We start from the raw sequence: 23389 nt of genomic DNA, 5'->3' as shown, positions 1-23389 counted from the left end.
AATATTGAGTTTTGCCCTCAAACTACAGCGCTGCTGTGCAACATCCTCAAAATGATGGCATCACATTCATGTGATGTCATCACATTAGGGCACCACATTAGATCATTACATTAGGGCTCCGAGTGGCTGGTGGTGGGCTGAAGCCACAAAAATCAGGTAATCTCCCACCTCCACCTGGGGAATGAGAACCCTAGTTTGTTTTCTGTATCATATTTGTATATTTATGTCCAGAACTGAATGGGAGATGGCATTCCAGGGCCTCCTAATCACAATAGAGCCTATGGATTTGGGGAACTTGAATAATGTGATTTGCTTTGTTTGGGTTGGGTTTGGGTCGACAAATTATAGCAGCTTTGATAGTGTGGTGGAAAACAGCCTTGTTTCCTCTCATCACAGTCCCAATCCAAAGTCAGGGCCTCTTGTAGCTTCAGTTTACCAAGAAACTGAATTGCGATGGATGGTTTTCTTAGCATCTGGTCTGTTTGATCGTGAGTGCCTTCCTGTTGACTGAAAAAGCCCAGGTTCAATCCACCACTTCTTAGCATACTTAGGACAGTAACAGTCTTGTTATAGTACATTTTATGAAGAACACTAACAAGTCATAGCTGAGGAGGCTTCAGAATAGCACCCTACAGAAATCAACATGTGTAGAGAGAGAGCAGATATGTCTCCAGCTATGCCCAATCACTGATTTGAAGGCTGCTCATGAAGAAAGTTTATCTGTGACTGGACTGGAGCATTTGAAAAATCAGAGCTTATTATTATCTGGATGGAGATTATGCATTCAGACTGTGCTTTCAGACCAGTGATCACATGTTGGGGGGGGGGGGCGGCGACCAGCATGCTCATACCTCCTCTACACACAATGATTTCAGTGTCTGTAGAGGCTCTGACCTGAATGGCCCAGGTCAGCCAGATCTCATCAGTTCTTGTAAGCTAAGCAGGGTTGGCCCTGGTCAGTATCTAAGGAGACCACCAAGGAATACCAGAGTGACTACACAGAGGCAGGCAATGGCAAACCACCTTTGAATGTCTCTTGCCTTGAAAATCCTACATGATCGCCATAAGTTGGCTGCAACTTGATGGCAAAAAGAAAAGAAAAAGATCAAAATTTCAGAGGGTGCATTCCTCATCTGTCCTGAAATCAGGGTTGCTAAACTCCTGCTGGAGGCAAGAGTTCCCCTGGTTTGGAGGCCCCCAATCCGCTGGCATGGAGTGGGCCACCAGGGAATCCCCACCCCCAAAGAGCTCCATCACCATGCAACATGCCCTGCATGATGACGTCACCCAAAAGTGAGGTTATCATGCCAGGCATGTCACATCAGGGATGCTCTAACATTCAGATTAAAACTCTATGCCACCATAGAGTCTTTATCCCAAACGCTAGAGTGTCCCCAGTGCAATGTGCCTGGTGCAATGACATCACTTCTGGGTGACATCATCACACTGCCCACATGCTTTGCACTTGTGAGATTGATCCCCCACTGGAGTCAAGGTAAGACTTGACAACCCCATCTGAAATACCCAGGGGACAAGGTGCAGAGTACAAAATTTATTTGGTTCTTATGAATCCCAGCTTGTTTCCTAGTAAGCTTTGACAAATAACCTTGAACTATTGTTCAAGGTGGGAACTTAAAAATTTCTGTAGAAGATTTCCTGACAAAGCTTACTGTAAAACATATTGCTCTCTGCACCTTGCTCTCTCTCATCTTCTCCACTTTTTGTGAAATACCCAGGGCATTCAGAAACACCCACTTAGGAACTGAGTGCTCTACATCTTGATTCAAGGCTTGATTTGCTAAGAATGACATAGGCTGAGTTGCAGATCACCAGCTATCTCATAAAGACCTTTCCTATACAGGAATTCTCTCAAAGAACATCACATCTTCCACAACCATCACAGTTTGCTTAGATGCCATCTCCAACACAGACACATCCTAGAATCTAAGCATAAAAAATCCTCCTCTGCTGCTTAAATGGTAGCTATGCTCTTGAGGTTGCTCACAAATTAACCCTCATCTGAGCGGCAATTTGTGTTGTTTGACCCAGAATGTAACTCATTTTGCAGGAAACATCAGAAAGCCACCCTCAAGTGCAACTTTCCTCAAACCAATGGGCTTTAACCAGTGTAAAGCAGATGTGATGGATATGGCTCATTGAGTAGTGTGCTCTCATTATTGTATCAGCTTAAACAGCATAAAATATGAGAAAGCAAAGATGGTCCAATTTTATATATTTCATATTCATACCAATTCATAGAGCCAATGCCTGTAAGCATTATGAAAGTAAGGGGAGCCAAGGAAGTGGGACTCACATTTCATTTCATGCGTTAATTGCTTTAGTGCCATTCATTATTGCATCACAATGGGCATTAAGTATCGAAGAAATTGGAAATTAGTTGGAACCCAATGGGTGGTTACTTTGTTGCTGCTCCATAAATCACAGATCTACTTTATTTTGAAAAGTAGCTTATTAAAATAATCATGAATATAAAACCTTTCATAAAAGATATACTACTTTTTCTCCTCTTAATCTCAACAACTGCTGATCAGTTGCATACATATATTTGAGTGAATTCTGAACTAATCCTCAATGTTCTTTTCTAATTCTCTCATCCGGCAATTTAAAATAGCTTGCTAGTCGTATTAGTGATGGAAAGAGCAAGTCACAGCTGATTTATAGGAACCCTATGGGGTTTTCAAGGCAAGAGATGAACCAAAGTGGTTTGCTATTGCCTGCCTTTGAATAGTGACCCTGGACTTCCTTGGTGGACTCCCATCCAAATACTGACCAGGGATGACCCTGCTTAGCTTCCCAGATCCGACAAGATCAGGCTAGTCACAAAAATATCTGGAGATGCCATTGAGATATAAATCAACAGAGATCTCTAGACTGTGGCAGTCATGTACAAGCATTGTTCCTCACACACTATTTTTGTTCCATAATTTTGCAATATCAAGGGTCCCATTCCTTAGCCTTCCAGAGATCTATTGTGAATTTCTGTGGATTTTGGATGACTACGCATATGATATGTGTGCCTGCCACTAGGCAAACTACGTGATTGCCTAGGGTGCTGGTTTTCTGAGGGCACCAAATTGGGTGCCCTCCATGTGGCTTAGTGACATTATTGGGGGGAGGGGGGACACCAGAAGTTAACCTTGCATAGGGTGCCAGATAGTCTAAGGTTATCCCTGTATGTACATATGTGCTGTCAAATCACAAGTGAATTATGACGACCCCCAGCAAGGGGCTTCCAAGGCAACTGAGAAGCAGAGATGATTTGCCTTTGCCTTTCTCTGCAAAATCTTCCTCCGAGGTTTCCCATTCAAGTATTGACCCTCCTTAGGTTCTGAAACAAGTTTGGGCTTGCACATCCTTCACACACATGATACTGATGCCTATTTATGAGTTCCAGATGCATGTTGCAACCTGCGCTTCTGTTGTACCTTGATAAAGATAATGCATGTTACAATGAATATTAAAATGTTTGTCCAAGGTGCCCCACACTCCCCCAATCCAGAACACACAAATGGAAAGTCAATCAAAATTAGGGCTTTTTTTGTAGAAAAAGCCCAGCAGGGACTCATTTGCATATTAGGCCACACCCCCTGACACCAAGCTAGCCAGAACTGCATTCCTGTGTGTTCCTGCTAAAAAAAAAAAAAGCCCTGATCAAAACTATACATTCAGTTCTGTTCTAAGACATGGGAGAGGATGCAGGCTAAATTGACAATTTCCATTGATTTCCCCTTCCCACTGCATGTTCCCTCCTCATGTCATTCCTCAGGGTTCCCCATCCCCCAGGACCAGCATTTCATGGAGATAAATAGATTGCAGTGGGAGGGAGCGGCAAGGAAGTTCCATTATCCTCATGTAAAATATAGTCTGGATCCAACTCATGGACAGTTCAGATTGGAACAGGATCTTCCAAGGCATATTGCTATTGGGGCAGAAATCAGAATCATTCTTAAACCTTTTTCGCACACAGCTTACCTCGCAGTCACAATCCTGTTCCCTCCACAGCATCTGTCAGATTTCCCACCATCTGCGCCGGAGTTACAGGAAGTGCCGCGGCTTTTGCGTAGCAAATTTAAACTGGGTTTTAACAGTTTACGTTTGCTATGCAAAAGCTGCGGCACTTCCTGTAACTCCGGCGCAGATGGTGGGAAATCTGGCCAGACGCTGCGGAGGGAACAGGATTGTGACTGCGAGGTGAGCTGTTTGCGAAAACGGTCAATCTCAAATAATGATCACTTTCAAGTCAGTCAGCGTTAACCAGCCATAATTACTGGTTTTTGAAATAACAAACATATCTGCTTTGCATTTCACAGCTTCATTCCGATATTGATTCCGGCGATGGGAACATTAAATATATTCTCTCAGGTGAAGGAGCAGGAATCATTTTTGTCATTGATGACAAATCAGGGAACATCCATGCAACAAAGACACTGGATCGGGAAGAAAGAGCTCAGTACACTTTAACTGCCCAGGCTGTGGACCGGATTACCAACCGACCCCTGGAGCCACCTTCTGAATTCATTGTGAAAGTTCAAGATATTAACGACAACCCCCCGGAATTCTTACATGAAAACTACCATGCCAATGTACCAGAGAGATCCAACGTAGGTATGTACACAAAAATGTACTACAGATTTCATGATAAGATAAGAAGGGAGATCCAGGGATAATTCATTTATACTTGATCGCTAATTATAAGCATTCAGTCTAATGTGTATAGTGTTTCTGATACATCTCTATGTATTTTGCCTTGAGGATAAGCTTCTTACACATTTAGGAATGTGCACATGTGTTAAAGCTGCCATACTCTAGTTCAGTGTTTCCCATTTGCAGGGTCATGACCCGGTACCAGGCCACGGAAGCCTCACTACTGGGTCACAAGAAAAGCCAAAGCTAACCCCGCCTCCAGCAAAGCAAGCCCCGCCCCATCTCTGTGTTGTACAGAGAGGAGCTGGGTTGCCTCTCCTTCCTTCTCCCCTGCTCCCAGTGTTTGAGAGAAAAGCTAGCATCCAATGGCACTTTAGACCCATGAAGTGTTCTTCAGGGTATGAGCTTTCATGTGCCTTGCAGTATGTTCTTTTGGGGAGATTTCCCCGTGAGGCCTTGGCGATAAAGAAAGGTATGTGTGTTTTTTCAACCGGGAGGGGTGGGAAGTGGACATTCCAGTAGCTATTTTTTTTTACCAAACGACCCCTGGGCAGAATTTTTGCTGGCTGGGTCCTCTGATGGTGAGGAAGGCTTCTTTCTTTCTTTCTTTCTTTCTTTCTTTCTTTCTTTCTTTCTTTCTTTCTTTCTTTCTTTCTTTCTTTCTTTCTTTCTTTCTTTCTTTCTTTCTTTCTTTCTTTCTTTCTTTCTTTCTTTCTTTCTTTCTTTCCCTGCAAGTGATGCTCTGTCTGTATTCTTGGTGCTGGGAGGGGGGGAACCAACAGTGGGAGGACTTCTAGTGCCCTGGCCCCACTGGTGGACATTCTAGTGCTTTTTGGGCATTGTATGAGGAATTTTGGACTGGATAGTTCACTGGCCTGATCCAACAAGGCTCCTCTTATGTTTATGATTTTTTTTTCTTGCCATGTCTTTCTGTTCTTTTCCTTTCCTTCCATTTCATTCTTTCCCTTTCTTTCTTTCCCTTTCTCTTTCTTTCTTTCCTTCCATTTTTACTGGATGAAACTTTTCTGTTCATCATACTGTTGTTGCTGACATAGGAGCTCTGCCAATGAAAAGTTGGCACCCCCAGTTGTAGCCAGGTGGCCTTCTATGAAATTTCTGTGCGAGAGAGTGAGAGTAAGAGGTGTGGGGCAGAAAGAGATTATTGGAGATTACTACGGTATATCTCAACAGCACTGGAAGAGATGGTACTATGAACTTGGCACCATTTTACTGGTCCTGCTTTTAACAGCTATCTGACACCAAAATTAAACTCCTCCTGTAGATGTTAAAAAGGATGAAAGTAGTTCACTGGCTAAGTATCTGCACAACAGGTTGCTTTTAAAGGCATGGGAAATACAGCCAGTAAAAAGCTGCAAGCCCCTCATAAATATCCTTTTTGGGATAACTGCAGAAAAGCTTGTATGAACTTCATATAACTTGAAATTAATTCATTGATTACAATACAATTCTCTGGTACCTTTCACAGCAATTTCCCCATGTTACAACCAAAGAAAAGTATGAAAAATAGCTGTCGAAAGATTTTCTTGAAACCAAGCAAGGTTGGTTGTAACTTGAGGCAGGGTTCCAGTAGTAGCAGCTAAAGGAAGGGCCTACTAAATGTGTCAGCATATTTTGAGTTAGAGCAGCTGCCAGGGCCCAGTGTGGGTGGTACACAGTGCTGGCATTCCTGATGGCAATGGCAACAGCACTCTCAACTGCATACACTGGCCAGTGCTGTTGAGGAAGGGATGTGTAGGTGGTGCAGGCAATTGAAAATGGGCATCAGGAGTGCTTGCAAACTGGAGAAGAACACACAGATAGGTGCATGCAGGTGTGGGGGTGGAAAAAGAGGACCGCCCACATTCCACTCCCATTTTGGCTCAGCATGGGTTTCAGAGAGATTTTTCTGAAAATGAATTTACTTCCGAAGAAGAGACAGGTTTGGGGGAGTGCCCTGGAAGTGACATCACAGGAAAAGGTGGAGTTTTGGTTCAGTGTGCCCCAGAAGTGACATCACTTGGTCCTTGACACCACAGGAAATGACATAATTCCTGTCTCCCAGCTCCACCCCCAAAGTCTCCTGGCTCCACCCCCAAATTTTAGTGGGCCACGAAGGAAAAGTGTAAAAATAAATGGGCCATGGGAAAGAAAAGTTTGGGAAACCCTGCTCTAGTTCATGAAATTGAGACAGCTTAATTTGCATACTATGCAAATTCATAAGCATAGAAACCAAGGACACAAAAACTTGTGCCCTTGAAAGAGCAGAGGATTTTTTTTAACCTGACAGTTTCCTTATTCCAAGATTTAATTGTGTTTTCAGAGAAGAGACACAAGGACATCGTAATGTACTGAGTGACGAGACGTGTTGAAGGCAACATACTTTATTGGCGAGTACATCACAAGAGAGAGAAACGCGGGCCGGGTCTCGATTATATACATGCCCCGGAACAACCCTCCTTCTGGCCAGGTCCAATCCTGGCCAGTTAAACTTCCTGCCACAGATCTTGACTGGCGGAGCATATTAGCGAGCTACATCTGGGGGCCATTGCGTTTCCACTTGTTGCCTCTGTAGCGTTCGCTGTGTTATACATCAAGACTTAAATGCAAGACATAACAGACATGTTGCTTATAGCTGTATCTTCCCTTTTTGGCTGTAAACATGGAAACTTGGAATAGGCTTCTCTCTCATTAAAGTACAGGACAGAATGTTGTTTATTTTGCTTTGCATGCTTGAGTTTGCAAGGAGGATTTACCTTTGTTTTTTTAAAAAAAATGAAAACTGGAATCCAGGTGAGCTAATTGTTTGAATGGCCACCAGGTGGCATGCCCAAAATTCAGTCCTCACACAAGAAAGCCATATGGCATTCCTAACACATATGCAATAGCTGAGGTCTGCCAGCCTCATCCCTACCCTATTACCAACCTCCAGGTGGGATGTGGCGGTCTCCCAGAATTACAAGTGATTTCTAGACTACAGTTACTAATTCCCTTGGAGAAAATGGCAGTTTTGGGTGGCGGACTTTACAGGATACCGTGGAGTCTGGGAGAAATACAAGTTGCCAGGCACTGCCTAGGGTTGGCAGGTCCCCTCATCCATCTGGCAGGGGGATTTGGGGGGCATTCCAGGGGTGGTCATGAAGATCACACAGAGGATGCTCTGGTATTTGGATGAAATGCTATGCTTTTTTCACCCTCAAAACCATAGAGTTTCCCCAAATACAAGAGCATTGCTTTGTGATATCCCTGTTTAAGGGAGGGATTCCCCTGCCAGCCAGCTGGTCCACCATGGAGAGGAGCCCCCAAAACTGGCAGATCCCCTACTGGGACCTAGGGGCTGGCAAGCCCAGCACTGCCCCCGAATCTACATGAACTTCCCAAACCAGCAACCTTAGACCACATTTTGTTTTTTAAAAAATCTGTCTCAGTGCATCCATAGTGATCTAGAAAGTCTCTGATACACATCTTATTTCTACCATTTCTGTTATTTCTCTGTACAGAATTAGTCAAACCACTTTCCCTCTGTTCTCGTCATATGGCCTTGCTCTACAAAGATATTTCAAGGGCTGTCTCAAGATTATATGTGTGAAATTCTATGAGTTTCAGTAACAATATATACAAGTAAAATGCCATCATTATGTAAGGGGGAGGGATATCCTCCAGACATTCTCAAGGGACAGAAGAGGCACTGTGAATTGCAAGTGGTGTGCATTAGAAAATAGGAACTGTTCTTGTTAAACCAGAATCATTGTAGTTCACTTGAGGACACAGCTAGGCCAAGGTTTAAACTGAACTCCAAAGGGAGCCCCAGATACCAGTGGATCTATTCTCCATTATACCTTATGGGAATCGATCTCCTTAGGGAATAACGGAGCACTCAGCAGACATTTCTCTCTTCCCACCCCCCCGCTTTCTGATGACCCTAAAGCAGGGGGAGGGCTTGCAGAAAATAATGGAGCGCTCAGCAGACATTCCCCTCCCCTCCCACTTTCTGATGACCCTGAAGCAGGGGGAGGGCCTCCAAACCGGGGGATCTCCCACCCCTACCTGGGGATTGGCAGCCGTGTTGTGCATGCATAGATTGGGACACACACATACATACACATATTGTCTTTCCTATTTTGGATTTTTCCACAAATCTGGGCATTCTCATGGGATTGCTGATTCCTAAACTGTAGCCCTGGGTGCTACATGGAGTTGCCCATTAAATACAGCAATATCATAATATATTTCATGATTCATACTGGGTGAAATTGGCTCTGGAACATATGAACAGATTCTGAATATTTCTTTTTTTTCCTCTTGTAACTCGGCCAAAGAAATTTTCCACTTACTTTGGTAATTATCATGCATATAATTTCCAAATACTGGTAAAGGAGGTTTTGTTTTGTTTTGTTTGCAGTTTTTTTTCCCACAGAGAAGATGTGTATAAAATGAATGTCCCAAATAGCAATATTAAGTCGTTGCCAAGAAAAGAGAGAAAGTATTTAGTGAAATAGAATTTACTGAACTGTGTACTCCAAGAAATTAATTGGTCAGAGATTTCCCATAATCCCTGGCACAGCTGGTAGGTATCCACTGGTGATTTACTAGCAATACCTCTTGTAAGGGGATAGCACTTTTGGTTTAATTTTCTAGTCCCTAATTATGAAATAATCTCTGATTGCAGGTTTTTTTCAAAAAAAAAAAAACAATGAAAGTGAATTTTGAAAATGTTTTCTTTGCTTCCATTGGCTTTTAAAAAAAACCACCAAAAAAAACCAAAAACAAAAACACAATCATATTTAATTTTGAAATGGTCCCCTTTCTGTTTTTAGGTACATCAGTTATTCAGGTGACAGCCTCAGATGCTGATGATCCTACATATGGAAACAGTGCCAAACTAGTTTACAGCATTCTTGAAGGTCAGCCGTATTTCTCTGTGGAAGCGCAAACAGGTATGGCTACTAGGGTTGCCCATTCTGATTGACCTGGGGGTGGGCGGGAGGAAGCCATCCACAGGGCCAGCCCTGCCTATAGACAAACTAAGCAATTGCCTAGGGTGCTGGCCTTCTGGGGGGTGCCCCATGTGACTTGTTGACGTTATCAGTGCAGGGAGAAGCACCAGAAGTTAGCCTGGCCTAGAGTGCCAGTCAATCTAGGCCCGGCCCTGGCCATTCATGAGCATGGAGGGTGAAGTGACATCACTGCACATGTCTTTTTGATGACATCACATGAAAGTGACATCATCATACCGGGGATATCGCATATTGATGCTGTAGCATTTTGGCTGAAACTCTAGGATAACCATTTTGTTGGCCAAAATACTAGAACATCAACACACGACTTCCCTGGCATGATGACATCACTTCTGTGACATCTTGTGACACATCATGCCAAGAACATTGGCATGTTACAGACCTTTTCAGAAGTGGGGCTTCAAAGATCAGAGGATCCTCTGGCTGGACTGGTGGGTGGGGTCTGGCAGTGGCTACAAAAGAAAATATTTCAGCCTCACTGTCCAGGACGGCTGAGTGTAGATTACCTGTGTGGGTCTCACAGTTCTTTGCCATCTGGGAGCACTTGTATATCCTTCCACAGGCCTCCCAGCTGCTCATTAGACAGTGAGCTGTAAAAAGCTCAGTCCTTATCAAAGAGTGGTGCAGCAGGTATTGCCTTAGAGGCACCACATGGGTTGTTGCTTTGGTACATGGACAGTGAGTGTGAGTCCCAGGCTCCCCTCAGAGTCCGAACATTGGGGGGTTGTCTGGGTTCCTGACACTGGGCAGAAGTCTTTCCCTAATGCTAAATATTGTGAGCAGTTCCATCTACCAGCTCAACCATCTCTTTATGAGTGTTCCATACTAGGACTGATTTTGCCCTAGGGCTTGTTCTGGGTAGAGAGCCCTTTTGCCCCCGGGGCTTCTCTTCATTTTTGCATAAGCTGCCGCAGAGCTGCTAGTTGGCACACTGCTTTTCCACAGCAAGCAGAAACCGCTTGTCAGAGAATCTCACTTGCTGCAGAATAGCGGCACACCAACTGGCAGCTCCAGGGCAGCTTGTGCAAAAATGGAGAGAAGTCCCGGGAGCAAAAGGGCTCTCCACCCAGAACAAGCCTAGTGCGGAATCAGTCTGGGATTTTCCCAGAAGCAGAAGTGGGGAGTAACCTTTCTCCCACCTTTCTTCCATCCACGTGATGCAAATCTTTCTTCTGCACCACTTTTCTTCTTCCTCCTCCCCATACTGCCATGAAGATCACCTTGGGCCAGTCACACTCTCTCAGCCTGACCTACCTCACAGTGTTGTTATGAGGATAAAATGGTGAGGAGAGAACTCTAATTTATTGGCCTGATTTCTTTGAAGAAAGGTACCTAGAGCTGCCAGACTCCCACCAGGGACAGAAACCCTCCAGTCCTAGTTCTTTTCACCTGCCACCAATCAACTGGCTGGTGGGGAGACTAGCAATGAAGAGAGGTCTAGGCTGGCAACATCACTTCCAGAGGACACCAGAAGTGATGTAATAACCTTGCTAGCAACACGGGATGCTTTATTATTTTGGCAAAAGCTCTATGATAAAAGCAGCTTCTACCATAGAGTTTTTGCCCAAATATCACAGCATCCCACATTGTGGGTAACACAATGACATCACTTCCAGAGTGCACCTCCAGCCGAGGCCGCTCTTCACTGCTGGTAAGCCCCCTTGGCTGCCACTGGTTGCCTGAAGGGACCTGACAACCCTAAATGTGCCAGATAGTTTGATATCCCCAATGCCTGTCAACCTTGCTGTTTTTGTAGTCAGAACAAAGCAGCAAAACAGGACAGCTGTCAGGCCCCAGGTCATGCCTAGTTGTCTTTAGCATGATGGTCTTGGTTTCAGTTAGTGTAGCAGAGGAGCAGAGGGTCCCCTTGAGTGATTCTCTTTTGACTTTACTGGATTTATAAATGCAGATTCATAGACACTGTGTCTAGAGCACCGTCATTGTGGGGAATGTAGGCCACTGCTGATGCAAGCAAAGCATGTGACATCAAGTGAGATTATTAGTGTGCAATGAAGGTGAAAAAATGTTTACTTAGCCTCTTTTCTTCCCCCCTCTCACCATCTATCGGAAGGTATTATTAGAACTGCTCTTCCTAACATGGACAGAGAAGCCAAGGAAGAATATCACGTCGTCATCCAAGCAAAGGACATGGGAGGACACATGGGAGGACTCTCAGGGACGACCAAAGTGACAATTACCCTGACTGACGTCAATGATAACCCACCCAAATTCCCACAGAGTAAGTTTCCTGCTCTCTCTGGTAAATAATACAGTGTCTGTTGTGCTATTCCCCTGAGAGAGGGATTTAAAAAACACAGCACACATGGAATGCCAGGTAGCTATTTTGCCTGCCTTTGTCTCAGAAGGAAGTCCATAGATCAAATTATGTATTGCCAGGGCTTTTTTTGAGCAGGAACACACAGGAACACAGTTCCGACTGGCTTGGTGTCAGGGGGTGGGGCCTAATATGCAAATGAGTTCCTGCTGGGCTTTTTCTACCAAAAAAGCCCTGTGTGTTATGAACAACACAGGGAGGCCATCTGAGGCAGTATCTCTGTGTTTCAGGTCTCCTTCCCTGTTGCCTATGACATGGCGCACCACTATGGACATTTCATCCCTTTTGCCCTCCTCCCTGCAAGACCCATATCAGCCAGTGTGGTGTAATGGATTGAGTATTGAAGTAGAATCTACCATGGAAGCTCACTGGCTGACCTTGGGCCTGTCACAAACACTCAGCCTGGCCTACCAGACAGTTTGGTGTAGTGGTTAAGGAGGGCGGACTCTCATCTGGGAGAACCAGGTTTAACCTCCCCGATGTTATTTAACATCTATATGCGACCTCTTGCCCAGATTGCCCGAAGGTACGGGCTAGGGTGTCATCAGTATGCTGATGACACCCAGCTCTATCTATTGATGGATGGCCAGCCGACCTGCGTCCCGGAAAATCTAGACCGGGCACTATATGCCGTGGCTGAATGGCTCAGACTGAGCGGGCTGAAGCTTAATCCTGCGAAGACAGAGGTCCTTTGCTTGGGTCGCCGTGGTCCAGAAGGGGGAATCCCCCTACCAGCCTTTGACGGTGCGCCGCTGATAGCGGCGGACAGGGTCAGGAGCTTGGGGGTGCTGTTGGAGCCTTCCCTAAAGATGGAGGCTCAGATAGCAGCCGCTGCCAAGTCCGCGTTTTTTCATCTTAGGCGGGCAAGGCAGCTGGCCCCCTTTTTGGAGCGCGACGACCTAGCAACAGTGATCCACGCTACGGTCACCTCGAGGTTAGACTACTGTAATGCCCTCTACATGGGGCTGCCCCTGTCCCGAACTCGGAAATTGCAGCTGGTGCAGAATGCCGCGGCCCGGCTGTTATTAGGTCTCCCAAAGCGGGAACACATTCAGCCGGGTCTTCGGACCCTGCACTGGCTTCCAGTAATATACCGAGTCCGGTACAAGGTGCTGGTTATCACCTTTAAAGCCCTATATGGCTTGGGACCTGTCTACCTGAAGGACCGTCTTTCCCCGCACGTTCCCCAGAGAGTACTGAGGTCGGGAACACAAAATCTCCTTACTATCCCTGGGCCGAAGGAAGCCCGGTTGAAGTCCACCAGAGAAAGGGCTTTCTCTGTTATGGCCCCTACATGGTGGAATCAGCTGCCGGAAGAGGTGAGGGCCCTGCGGGACCTTGTTCAGTTCCGCAGGGCCTGTAAGACGACCCTCTTCCGGCTAGCCTATACTTAGCTTGAGAATTTTACTGTAACTTGCTGGATTCCTTTTATATATAGCTGAAATATTTATGTGTATTAATAACTAGGGTTTTATCTGTTTTATCTGTTTTATCTGTTTTAAATATGGATCCCTTTATATGTGTAATTTTGATGGATCTACTATTGGAAGCCGCCCTGAGCCACTTGTGGGAAGGGCGGGGTATAAATCTTAAATAAATAAATAAAAAAAAATAACCACTACGCCAAACTGGCTCACGAAACTGGCTCACGAAACTTCATAACCCCTTTCCTAGTAGTCCCTAGAGCTGAGCCTGAGGAAAGAAATGAGGTGCTGCATTTATACCAGACGTCGTTACCATAGGGTAACTGATCACATAAACAAAAACCCCTCTCTTTCATTAAAAAGAAAATTGCTAAAGGATGCCCAGAAAAGTTAAACCATTTGCCCGGTGACACACAGAGAATCATTTTCAAAGGCAGGATTAAGACACAGGAGGAGGTTTCTGGCCAATCTGCTTGGCTTTCAAAACATCCTGGACGATGATGTTTTAAAAACATGCCCCCGCTGAGATCAATGGGATGTGGTCTAGACTTTTCATGGACATGCTGGAGAACCCCTTAACTGAGACAGTTGAGGCTGGGCTGATGAAAGCAATGAAACTGTACTTCAGAGAAAAACATATACTTTTAAACAAAGCAGACTTTTTTTAAAAAAAAAATGTGTTATTATCCTTCCCCATCTTATTGTTAAGAATTCAAGCACACTGTGATAGTGACAAGGACTCTTGTCAGTAAAAGCAATCTCTGTTGCAGCTTCTTTTCAAGTTTTCTGTCAGAACACGACACAACAATTACAAAACACCTTCATCAGTTGCTGTTTGTGTTTCCCTTTGGTGGATTTGTCCATTTGATAGGAACTTTGATTTCCACATTTCTCAGGACTATTCCTTGAACATTTTTTGGTTTGCCATTCTCCAGAGGAAATACAAAATACATGTGCAGCACATCAAACATGAAGCATGCATGCATATATGAATTGTCTATTTATTTAAATATTTACCTGCCCACTCTCCACAGACAGGTGATGCCTGAGGTGGTTCACAGCAGCATACAAATCAATTATGAAAGGAAGGACATAATTAATAAAGAGTAAAATCTAAAAAAAAAAAAGTTAAAGTCAATGTAAAATAACTGAAGCCCAGATAATGCTGCCTCATACTAGGCAGGCTTTTGTATATCAGGTAGGGTTGCCAGGTACAGCTTGAAATATCTGGGGACTTTGGGGGTGGAGCCAGAAGCAAGGTTGTGAGAAGCATGATTGAACTCCGAAGGAAATTCTGGCCATCACCTTTAAAGGGACCATGTTTTTAATGCCATACTTGCACTAGAAATAAACGAGGGTGGGGGCACCTTCTTTGGGGGGTCATAGAATTAGACTCCCTGGTCCAATCTTTTTTTAACTGGGGGGTGGGGGGTTTGACGAGAGGCACCAGATACTATTCTGAAAATCTGGTACCTCTACCTCAAAAAAAGTCCCTCCCCCCATTCCCAGATCCCCACAGATCGATTTTGCATTATAACCTATGAGGATTGGTCTCCATAGGGCATAGTGGAACACCCAGTGGACATTCCCACCCCAACACTTTCTGATAACCCTGAAGTGGGGGAGGGCTTCCAAACCAGAGGATCTCCTGCCCCCAACTGGGAATTAAATAACACAACAAGAGAACCACGGTGATAGGTAGCAAGAAAATAAAGCACAAAGCTTCAGTGATTACCAGCCTCAGACACTAAAGAAACAATAGCAATATTATCAAAAGCTTAGTGTATTCTGTGTAACATAAAGCACAGACACAACTCAATAATTTAGGAAACAGAAATCCCAAAATAGCCATCAGGAATGAAGTCCAGTTTTTAAAGCAGTCCAATGCTGTTTCCTTGATGAAAGGTCTGATGTAGCCCTGGAGAAGAATGATGAGTGATGTCCAAGTAGATTCAAATTTTAAGGCAGCCAGCAGTCCAATTACTGCAACAAGCATGTACTATTGCCTTGTTGCACAATAGCTTCTTCAAGCATCAAGTAATCAATTTCAGATACAAGGGTATGAACGCCAAGAAATTCAAGTCTCCAAACTTCAAGTCACTGTGAGCAACTTAGGGCCTACTGTAAGTTCCAGGAGGACTGGCTACATCAGGGGGTGTGGCCTTATATGCAAAGGCGTTCCTGCTACTAAAAAGCCCTGTCATTAAGCAGTCAAATTCCCATTCGCTTCAAGCAGTTTGTTGTACACCTTATTCTCTAATTCTGTAATCCTAGTTCTATTGTTCATTGGGGTTTAGACTCAGCCTTCCATCCTTCCGAAGTTGATAAAATGAGTACCCAGTACAGCTTGCTGGGGGGAAAGTGTAGATGACTGGGGAAGACAATGGCAAACCACCCCAGAAAAAGTCTGCTGTGAAAACGTTGTGATGTGACGTCACCCCAGAGTCGGAAACGACTTGTGCTTGTGCAGGGGACTTATCTCTTTGGTTTAGGGTTGCCAAGTCCAATTTCAGAAATATCTGGGGACTTTGGGGGTGGAGCCAGGAGACTTTGGGGGTGGAGCCAGGAGACATTGGGGTGGAGCCAAGATCAAGGCTGTGACAAGCATAATTGAACTCCAAAGGGAGTTCTGGCCATCACATTTAAAGGGACAGCACACCTTTTCAATGCCTTCCTTTCATAGGAAATAATGAAGGATAGGGCACCTTCTTTTGGGGCTCATAGGATTGGACCCCCTGGTCCAATCATTTTGAAACTTGGGGGATATTTTGGGGAGAGGCACTAGATGCTGTACTGAAAATTTGGTGCCTCTACCTGAAAAAACAACCCCCCCAGAGCCCCAGATACCCGCAGATCCATTATTTTCTATGCGAATTAATCTCCATAGGGAATAACAGAGTTCCCAGCAGACATTTCCCTCCCCCCCCCCTGCTTTCTGATGACCCTGAAGCAGGGGGAGGGCCTCCAAACCGGGGGATTGGCAACCCTACTTTGGTTGTAACCTCCAGGTGGAGGCTGAAGATCTCCCGGAATTACAACTGCCTTCCAGGTGATGGAGATCAGTTCACATGGAGAAAATGGCCACTTAGGTTGACTCTATGGGCGTTTTCACACTGACCTTTTACTGGTGCGACCACCCTCCTCACGCCGGTGGATCTGCAGGGATTTCGCACCAGAAGCGCCGGCGCAGCCAAAAGAGCCGGCTACTTCCGTCGCGAAACCCGCTCAAACGTTTTCCTGCCTCTTGGCGGTTTCCGTTTCAGCTGGTTTCGCGACGGAAGTTGCCGGCTCTTTTGGCTGCGCCGGCGCTTCTGGTGCGAAATCCCTGCAGATCCGCCGGCGTGAGGAGGGTGGTCGCGCCAGTAAAAGGTCAGTGCGAAATCAGCCTATATGTTATACTCCACTGAACTCACTCCCCAGCCCTGCCCTACTCAGGCTTCTCCCCCCAAATCCCCATGTATTTCCAACCCAGAGCTGGCAACCCCAGCATAGCAATCATGGACTTCCATGGTGTTTTCCCATCTGGGTTTTTTTTTTGTAGCAGGAACTCCTTTGCATATTAGGCCATACCCCTCTTATGTAACCAATCCTCCAAAAACTTTTAGGGCCTACTGTAAACTCTTGGAGGATTGGCTACATCAGGGGTATGTGGCCTTATATGAAAAGAAGTTCTTGCTACAAAAAAAGCCTGCACCCATCCAAGCACTAATCAGGCCCAACCTTGCTAAGCTTTTGAGATTTGATGAGATTCATCTAGCCTGCACCATCCAAGTCAGGCTAATGAACTTCCTGCCTGATTCTTTCAAATGGAGATATCAGAGGTCAAGCCTGGGAAGCTCTGCCACTGAGCCATGGCCTTGCTAAACCCAACTAAAGTACAGTAGCAGCCAGGGCTTTTTTGTAGCAGGAACTCCTTTGCATATTAGGCCACACCCTTCTTATGTAGACAATCCTCCAAGAGCTTACAGGGCTCTTATTACAGGGTCTACTATAAGCTCTTGGAGGATTGGCTACATCATGGGGGTGTGGCTTAATATGCAAAGATGTTCCTGTTGCAAAAAATGCCTTGGCATCAATAACTAAAACAATCAGCTCCAAGCACAGGGCAGCTGAAAGCAAAAACTCAAAAGGAGGAACAAAAGTATGCACCAAGCAATTAATTCAAACGTCATATCTAACCCATGATTTATAAACCAGGATTTATCATGACATCCAAATGTCATCTGTTTCTCTTTTATGCATTTGGGTGATTCAGAGGCACAAAAACATCCTTACACTTTCCCTACCATGGACCTCATCAGAGAGTGCTAGGGATCCATTGTCATTCTTTCTAAGAAAAAGCCACAGAGCCAAATCAGAGATTTATTCCTGTTGGTGTTTTTAGCTGTAATATCATATCCATTCCCTTTGATATAATTTGTGGCTTCTGGATAAATGGCCCTGAATAAATGATCTGAAGCCTTCCTAGGACTGAAGGTCTACCGTGATTCATTTTAAGCGTAATTTTCTCTGGAATTTTACATTAACATCTGCAACGTGAATTACAGCCTTTGTGTCAGAATAAATTCTGCATTTTGGCTATGCAGTCATATAGTGTCGAGGTGGAAGCTGGGACGTACATAATTGAAAAAGCAATTTCATAGGTTAGACTGCAGGGGAATGGAATGTGTGGTTTATTGGCCCATGTTTGAATCCTGAGAACAAACTCCCAGGGAGGTCTAGCTCTTTTATCTTCATCTCCTACACACATGAAGATTTGTGTTTCCTATATGTTGATTAGGCTTGGCCAATAAAGGTAAGGGGCAGGGCCCTTTTCACAACCATTTGCTAGGGTAAATATGCTTATTGAGAACTAGTGCAATGGTCTATGCACTCACTCTGAACTGGCTATGTGCCAGTATATATATCACTGAGGACGCCACTCAGTCTCTCAGCTTTACTGGCACAATTTGCACATCTCTTTTTCTTTCCTTTCAAGAAATCATAGCTGCCTCTCTATCTTTGATTCCACCCTTCCTCCAGTGTTGCATATACCATTCTCCCTCTTTTTTCTGATAATAATATATGAAAGGTCTTAGTAGAGCAGACTGAAGGTTCAACTAGGCATGGGAGTATTCCTGAGTCCACTATGTGGACACATCTGCCATTTTAGGGATGAAATTCCCTCTGATCACAATAGGCTTGCCAATCCCCAGGTCCCAGCAGGGGTTCTTCCACTTTCCCAGGCTTCTTCCCACTCCCAATCAGCTGGCCAATGGGGGGGGGGGAAGCCCCACCCCCACAGCCACCATGTGACTTTCCCCCTCCGGAGGCTCCAGTCTCCGATTGGAAAGGCTTCCTCTTGGGATGTTACTTGGAAGAAGTTGGCTGCAACTCATGAGTAGAGAGGCCAATCCCTCACTTCAGAGTCACCAGGAAACAGGGGGGGGGGGAGACTGCTGAGCACTTCATTATTCCCTATGTGGAGATTGATTCTCATAGGGTATAATGGGAAATTGATCTGGAGGTTTCGGGGGCTCTGGGGGAGCTGTTTTTTTTTTTAGATAGAGGCACCAAATTTTCAGTATGGTATCTAGTGCCTCTCCCCAAAATATCCCTCAAGTTTCAAAACAATTGGACCAGGGGGTCCAATTCTATGAGCCCCAAAAGAGGTTGCCCCATCCTTCATTATTTTCTATGGAAGGAAGACATTTAAAAAGGTGTGCTGTCCCTTTAAATGTGATGGCCAGAACTCCCTTGGAGTTCAATTATGCTTGTCACACCCTTGTTCCTGGCTCTGCCCCCAATGTCTCCTGGCTCCACCCCCAAAGTCCCCAGATATTTCTTGAATTGAACTTGGCAACCTTAGATCACAAACACCACGGGGGGGATGATCCTATTTGGGACTGCAGCATGAGTGGGGAAGAGAGGATCCTGTCCCTCACTCACCATTTTCAAGACTTCAAATGTCAGGGGATTGGGCATGTTGAAATTGGCATTTTGATAATGGCATGTGAACACCTTGAAAATGGCATTTGGAGAAACAGGATACCCTTCCCCCAGCCACACTGTTGTCCTGAGGATTAGGCCCACATCGCCTCATCTTTAAAATGGCAGAGGCATCCATATAGTGATTTTAGGGATGCTGTCATGTCTAGTTAATTTCTATGATTACCATAGAGCTTTGGCCAAAATGCTAGAGTGTCACTGTGTCATATGCCTGGCATGATGATGTCACTGTACAGTCCATCATTCTACTTCCAACAGCAAGAGCCTCTGACAGCTGGCATCACTCCTTTCTGCAACATCTAACACTCCATGGTGTACATAGATTTTCTGAGTGCTGCCATGGCTTACAGTTTATCTATAGCCTAACTTAGACTTCTAAACATGTGCAGTGAGTGTGGGAAGACCGTATTGTTTTCTCCAACATGTTATCCATTCAGTTAAAATCTATGGTATCCTCTCCACATGATTTGGAGTCCCCAAAGCCATATTACCAGAGAGAGCTTTACATGCTGCATGCAGATATGCAAGGGGTATGCATTGTTCATGTTTAGAGCTTATTGTCACAATCACCAGAATAGTGTAGTGACTTGGACTTGGGAGATCCAGGCTGAAATCCCCTCTCGAGAAGGGCTCTGTGGCAGAACATCTGCTTTGAATGCAGGAGGTGGCTGCTTCAGTCCCCAGCATCTCCAATTACAAGGCTCAGGTAGGAGGTGATGTGAAAAAGAAGTGAGCAGTGACTCACAAAAACTCCTACCCTGCTACAAATTTTGTTAGCCTTTAAGGTGCTGGTGGATTCTTGCTCTTTTCTACTGCTACAGACAGACTAACATGGCTACCCATCTTGATCTATCTTGAAAAACTCTTTTTTTGTGTTCCTGGAGAGGCACTAATAGCTGGTTTATAGGATACTGTCCTTGATGGACCAGTGTTCTCATTCAGTACAAAGCAGCTTCATGTGTTCATGTATAGCTTGCTGGATGACCCTGGGCCAGATAGTCTCTCAACCTACCCTACCCTACTGAGTTGTTGTAAGGATACAATAGAGGAGGGAAGAATGATATAGACTGCCATGAGATCTGCAGAGCAGGAGCACTGAATAAATTAACAGGAAGGAAGGAACCCTACACTTACTAAGTTCGTTAACTGTATGTGCTTCAAACATCTCAAAAGGGCTTTTGAATATGTCTTTACTTTGCCATTAAAAACCATTTTGCTGTACTCCTTGAGCACATATAGATTATGGAAGCAGGGGTATCATGCATAAGCACTTCACAGTCCATTTACAACTAAATGTTATTTACCTAGGTGTTTATCAGATGTCAATATCAGAAGCGGCTGTCCCGGGGGAAGAAGCTGGAAGAGTAAAGGCCAAAGATCCCGATATTGGGGAAAATGGCTTAGTAGCATACAACATTATCGACGGGGATGGTATGGAGATATTTGAAATTACAACAGATTACGAGACTCAGGAAGGCGTTGTGAAGCTTAAAAAGGTAAGCAATGCGACCCCTTCATTCCTGTTAATGGATAATATACTTCATTTTCCTTCCATGCATCGTAGAAAATATAATAGCGATAGATTATCACTCATAGTAAGAAAATCACAGCAAATGCAGTTTGGGATAATTTGTTTATGAAGCTATGATTAACTTCCAGCATTCCATTTTACTCTTATCTGCTAGTGCCGGGAGCCAGAATGGAAGGAAAGAGATTATGAAAAGAAGGCATCGATGCATAGAGGCTTCTTAACATCTTTTTAAAGTGAAGAAAGCACATTATTCTTTTACTGATCTTCCACTTGAGAAATCAACACCATTCGCTCTTCAAAGCCTATTGCGTATTAACTTGGAAATAAATGATGGGATTGCTTTGGTTATCACCAAGCATTCATTTTAAAGTTGGCAGCGCGGTGTGAATTTTCAGATAATGTGAAAATTACAAGGGATTTTTCTGTGCGTGCGTACATGTGTGTGTATGTGTGCATGCTCACGTCTGCTTTTCTGATGCAAACTGTCAATATTCCTTCCAAACGGATTCAGTGCTGAGAGAAAGAAAGGGAGAGAAAGAAAGAAAAAACTTGAGAAGAACAGCATTATGTTCCCATCAAGAGATTCAGACTGCCTAAGCCACTTATCTGCTTTCAGCTTACAATTCAAAAAAAGGAGAGAGGCTGCCTTTTATTTCTCGGCTGATGTCACTGCAGAAATCAAAGTGAACATCTTAACATAAAGCCCCAAAGAAAGGCAGCAATGTACAGCTGCATTAATAACAAAAGTTTTAAATAGTTCTCTATGGGACAGAAGACTATGTGAAGCAACCTGATTCAAAGTTGCGGGTGGCCCAACAGAGAAGAGCCTTATTCATGAGGAAGTGCATGAGCAAGAGTGGTACTGAAGTTAAAATGACAGATGAGAACCAGAGAAATCAGGAATCCAATCCTCACTAAGGCACAAAGCTCACAATACAACACTGGGACAGTCACTTTAAGCCTAATCTTAGAGGACGGATAAAAAAAGTAAGGTATAGATAATGGAAAATCCCATGCGGAGACCAAAGCTGCTGAATTAGGAATATAATTGGCACCGGCTTCACTATTTGGGGGCTCCTAACACATTGACAGTGTTCCACCTGAACTGAAAACTCTACAAATGGAATCTCATGCTACATCTAACCTTCTATGTTATGCTACTGAAAACTGGAAATGTCCGTTTTGGATCTTTTGGCAGATCTGGAACCCTGGCACATGTTTATTCTTGCTGCCCTCTGAAGTTAGACCTTCTTATTACAAGACAAGTAATGGACTGAAAATTTTTGTCTTCTGTATTATCCTTTGGGCATGCAAAGGCATAATCAGAAGATTTATTTCTTATTGGAAGGAGTTGGGGGGTCATGTTGCACAGTGTGCAACAACAGGATCAAATGCCCACCTTAAAATAGAAATGTTCCAGATGTGCACACACACGCACACACTGTGTACCACTGAAGAAAGGGATGAGGTCAGAAGTGGTAGGGGGCAAGAGATTGAAATGTTGGTTTCTAGATACCTATCTGTACAGGTTCTAGGCAGAGAACCAGATCCTCAGACAGTAACCCCAAATTTCTGCTGAGCCAGTAATGTGAAAGATAAATGTAAGGGGAAGAGTGCTGAGGAGCTGGGGTACATAATATATGCCAGAAATGGAACTTCTTTGCTTACAAATCATGGTAATCCTGAGCAAGTGAATATGTGTAGCCAGATTCTGGCTTCAGTTATAGGGCTTAGGACTTGAATTAAACAAAAGGTGTCTTCTTCTTCCTGCACTTGGAGAAAGCAGAAAGGAGCCCAGCAGAACTATCATATGGTACCTGACTGGCTGAAAATGTGCTTTGGAAATGAAAATGTGTGTGAAAGGGTTTTGGAAATGTTTCCAAATAAAGAAATGAGGAGTGGTCTAAGGGTGGGTAAGAGATGTATTGGAGGTAGTCTTCGTTAATTTACCAAACTGGGTGGGGTGGGGTCACAGGAGATTCCAACTAGCCAGTAGTGGGTAATTGTGAATGAAAATATTTGTTGGCAAGAAAGAAAAGTAAATACAATTGGATCCTTTGTTTCTGAATGTACCTCGATTAATTATTGAGACGTCCTGATTAATCGTTTCGGGCTAGCCAAAATGAGAAGCTTTATTTCCCGGTGAACATGACAAGATTAAAGCAGGCATGCTGCTGTTCCTAGCTCCTCCTTGGGCTGGTCTTCAGCCTTTGTTTCAGAGCAGTAGCTCAAAAGTTACAATCTGGGCCTCAAGCAACTGGCTCTCTGTACCTAGATGAAAAAAGAAGTCCTCTGGCAGACCAGCATTTATTTCAGCATGCACTTTTGTGAGTCAAAGCTCCAGATGCTATGAAGAGGAACCTTGATGACAAAAATCTCTACATTCTGTTTTTTCCCTCAAATACTGAACCACCAAAATATATCAATCCAA

At 44.4% G+C, this 23389-nt stretch overlaps 1 protein-coding gene across 1 annotated transcript in view; it reads left to right on the top strand.

The window, feature by feature from the left end:
- Window positions 1-23389, top strand: part of CDH11 (cadherin 11) — an 87584-nt gene that overhangs the window by 50072 nt on the left and 14123 nt on the right. The window contains exons 3-6 of the mRNA XM_060253573.1: window positions 4332-4626; window positions 9480-9599; window positions 11752-11919; window positions 20736-20923. Of these exons, the coding sequence (XP_060109556.1) occupies window positions 4332-4626; window positions 9480-9599; window positions 11752-11919; window positions 20736-20923 (771 nt within the window). The remainder of the gene's footprint in view (window positions 1-4331; window positions 4627-9479; window positions 9600-11751; window positions 11920-20735; window positions 20924-23389) is intronic.

This window comes from Heteronotia binoei, chromosome 14 (genome assembly GCF_032191835.1).
Source record: "Heteronotia binoei isolate CCM8104 ecotype False Entrance Well chromosome 14, APGP_CSIRO_Hbin_v1, whole genome shotgun sequence".
Taxonomy (NCBI): Eukaryota; Metazoa; Chordata; class Lepidosauria; order Squamata; family Gekkonidae; genus Heteronotia; species Heteronotia binoei.
The sequence above is the reverse complement of the archived record's forward strand: the minus strand, read 5'-3'. Positions and strand labels throughout refer to the sequence as shown.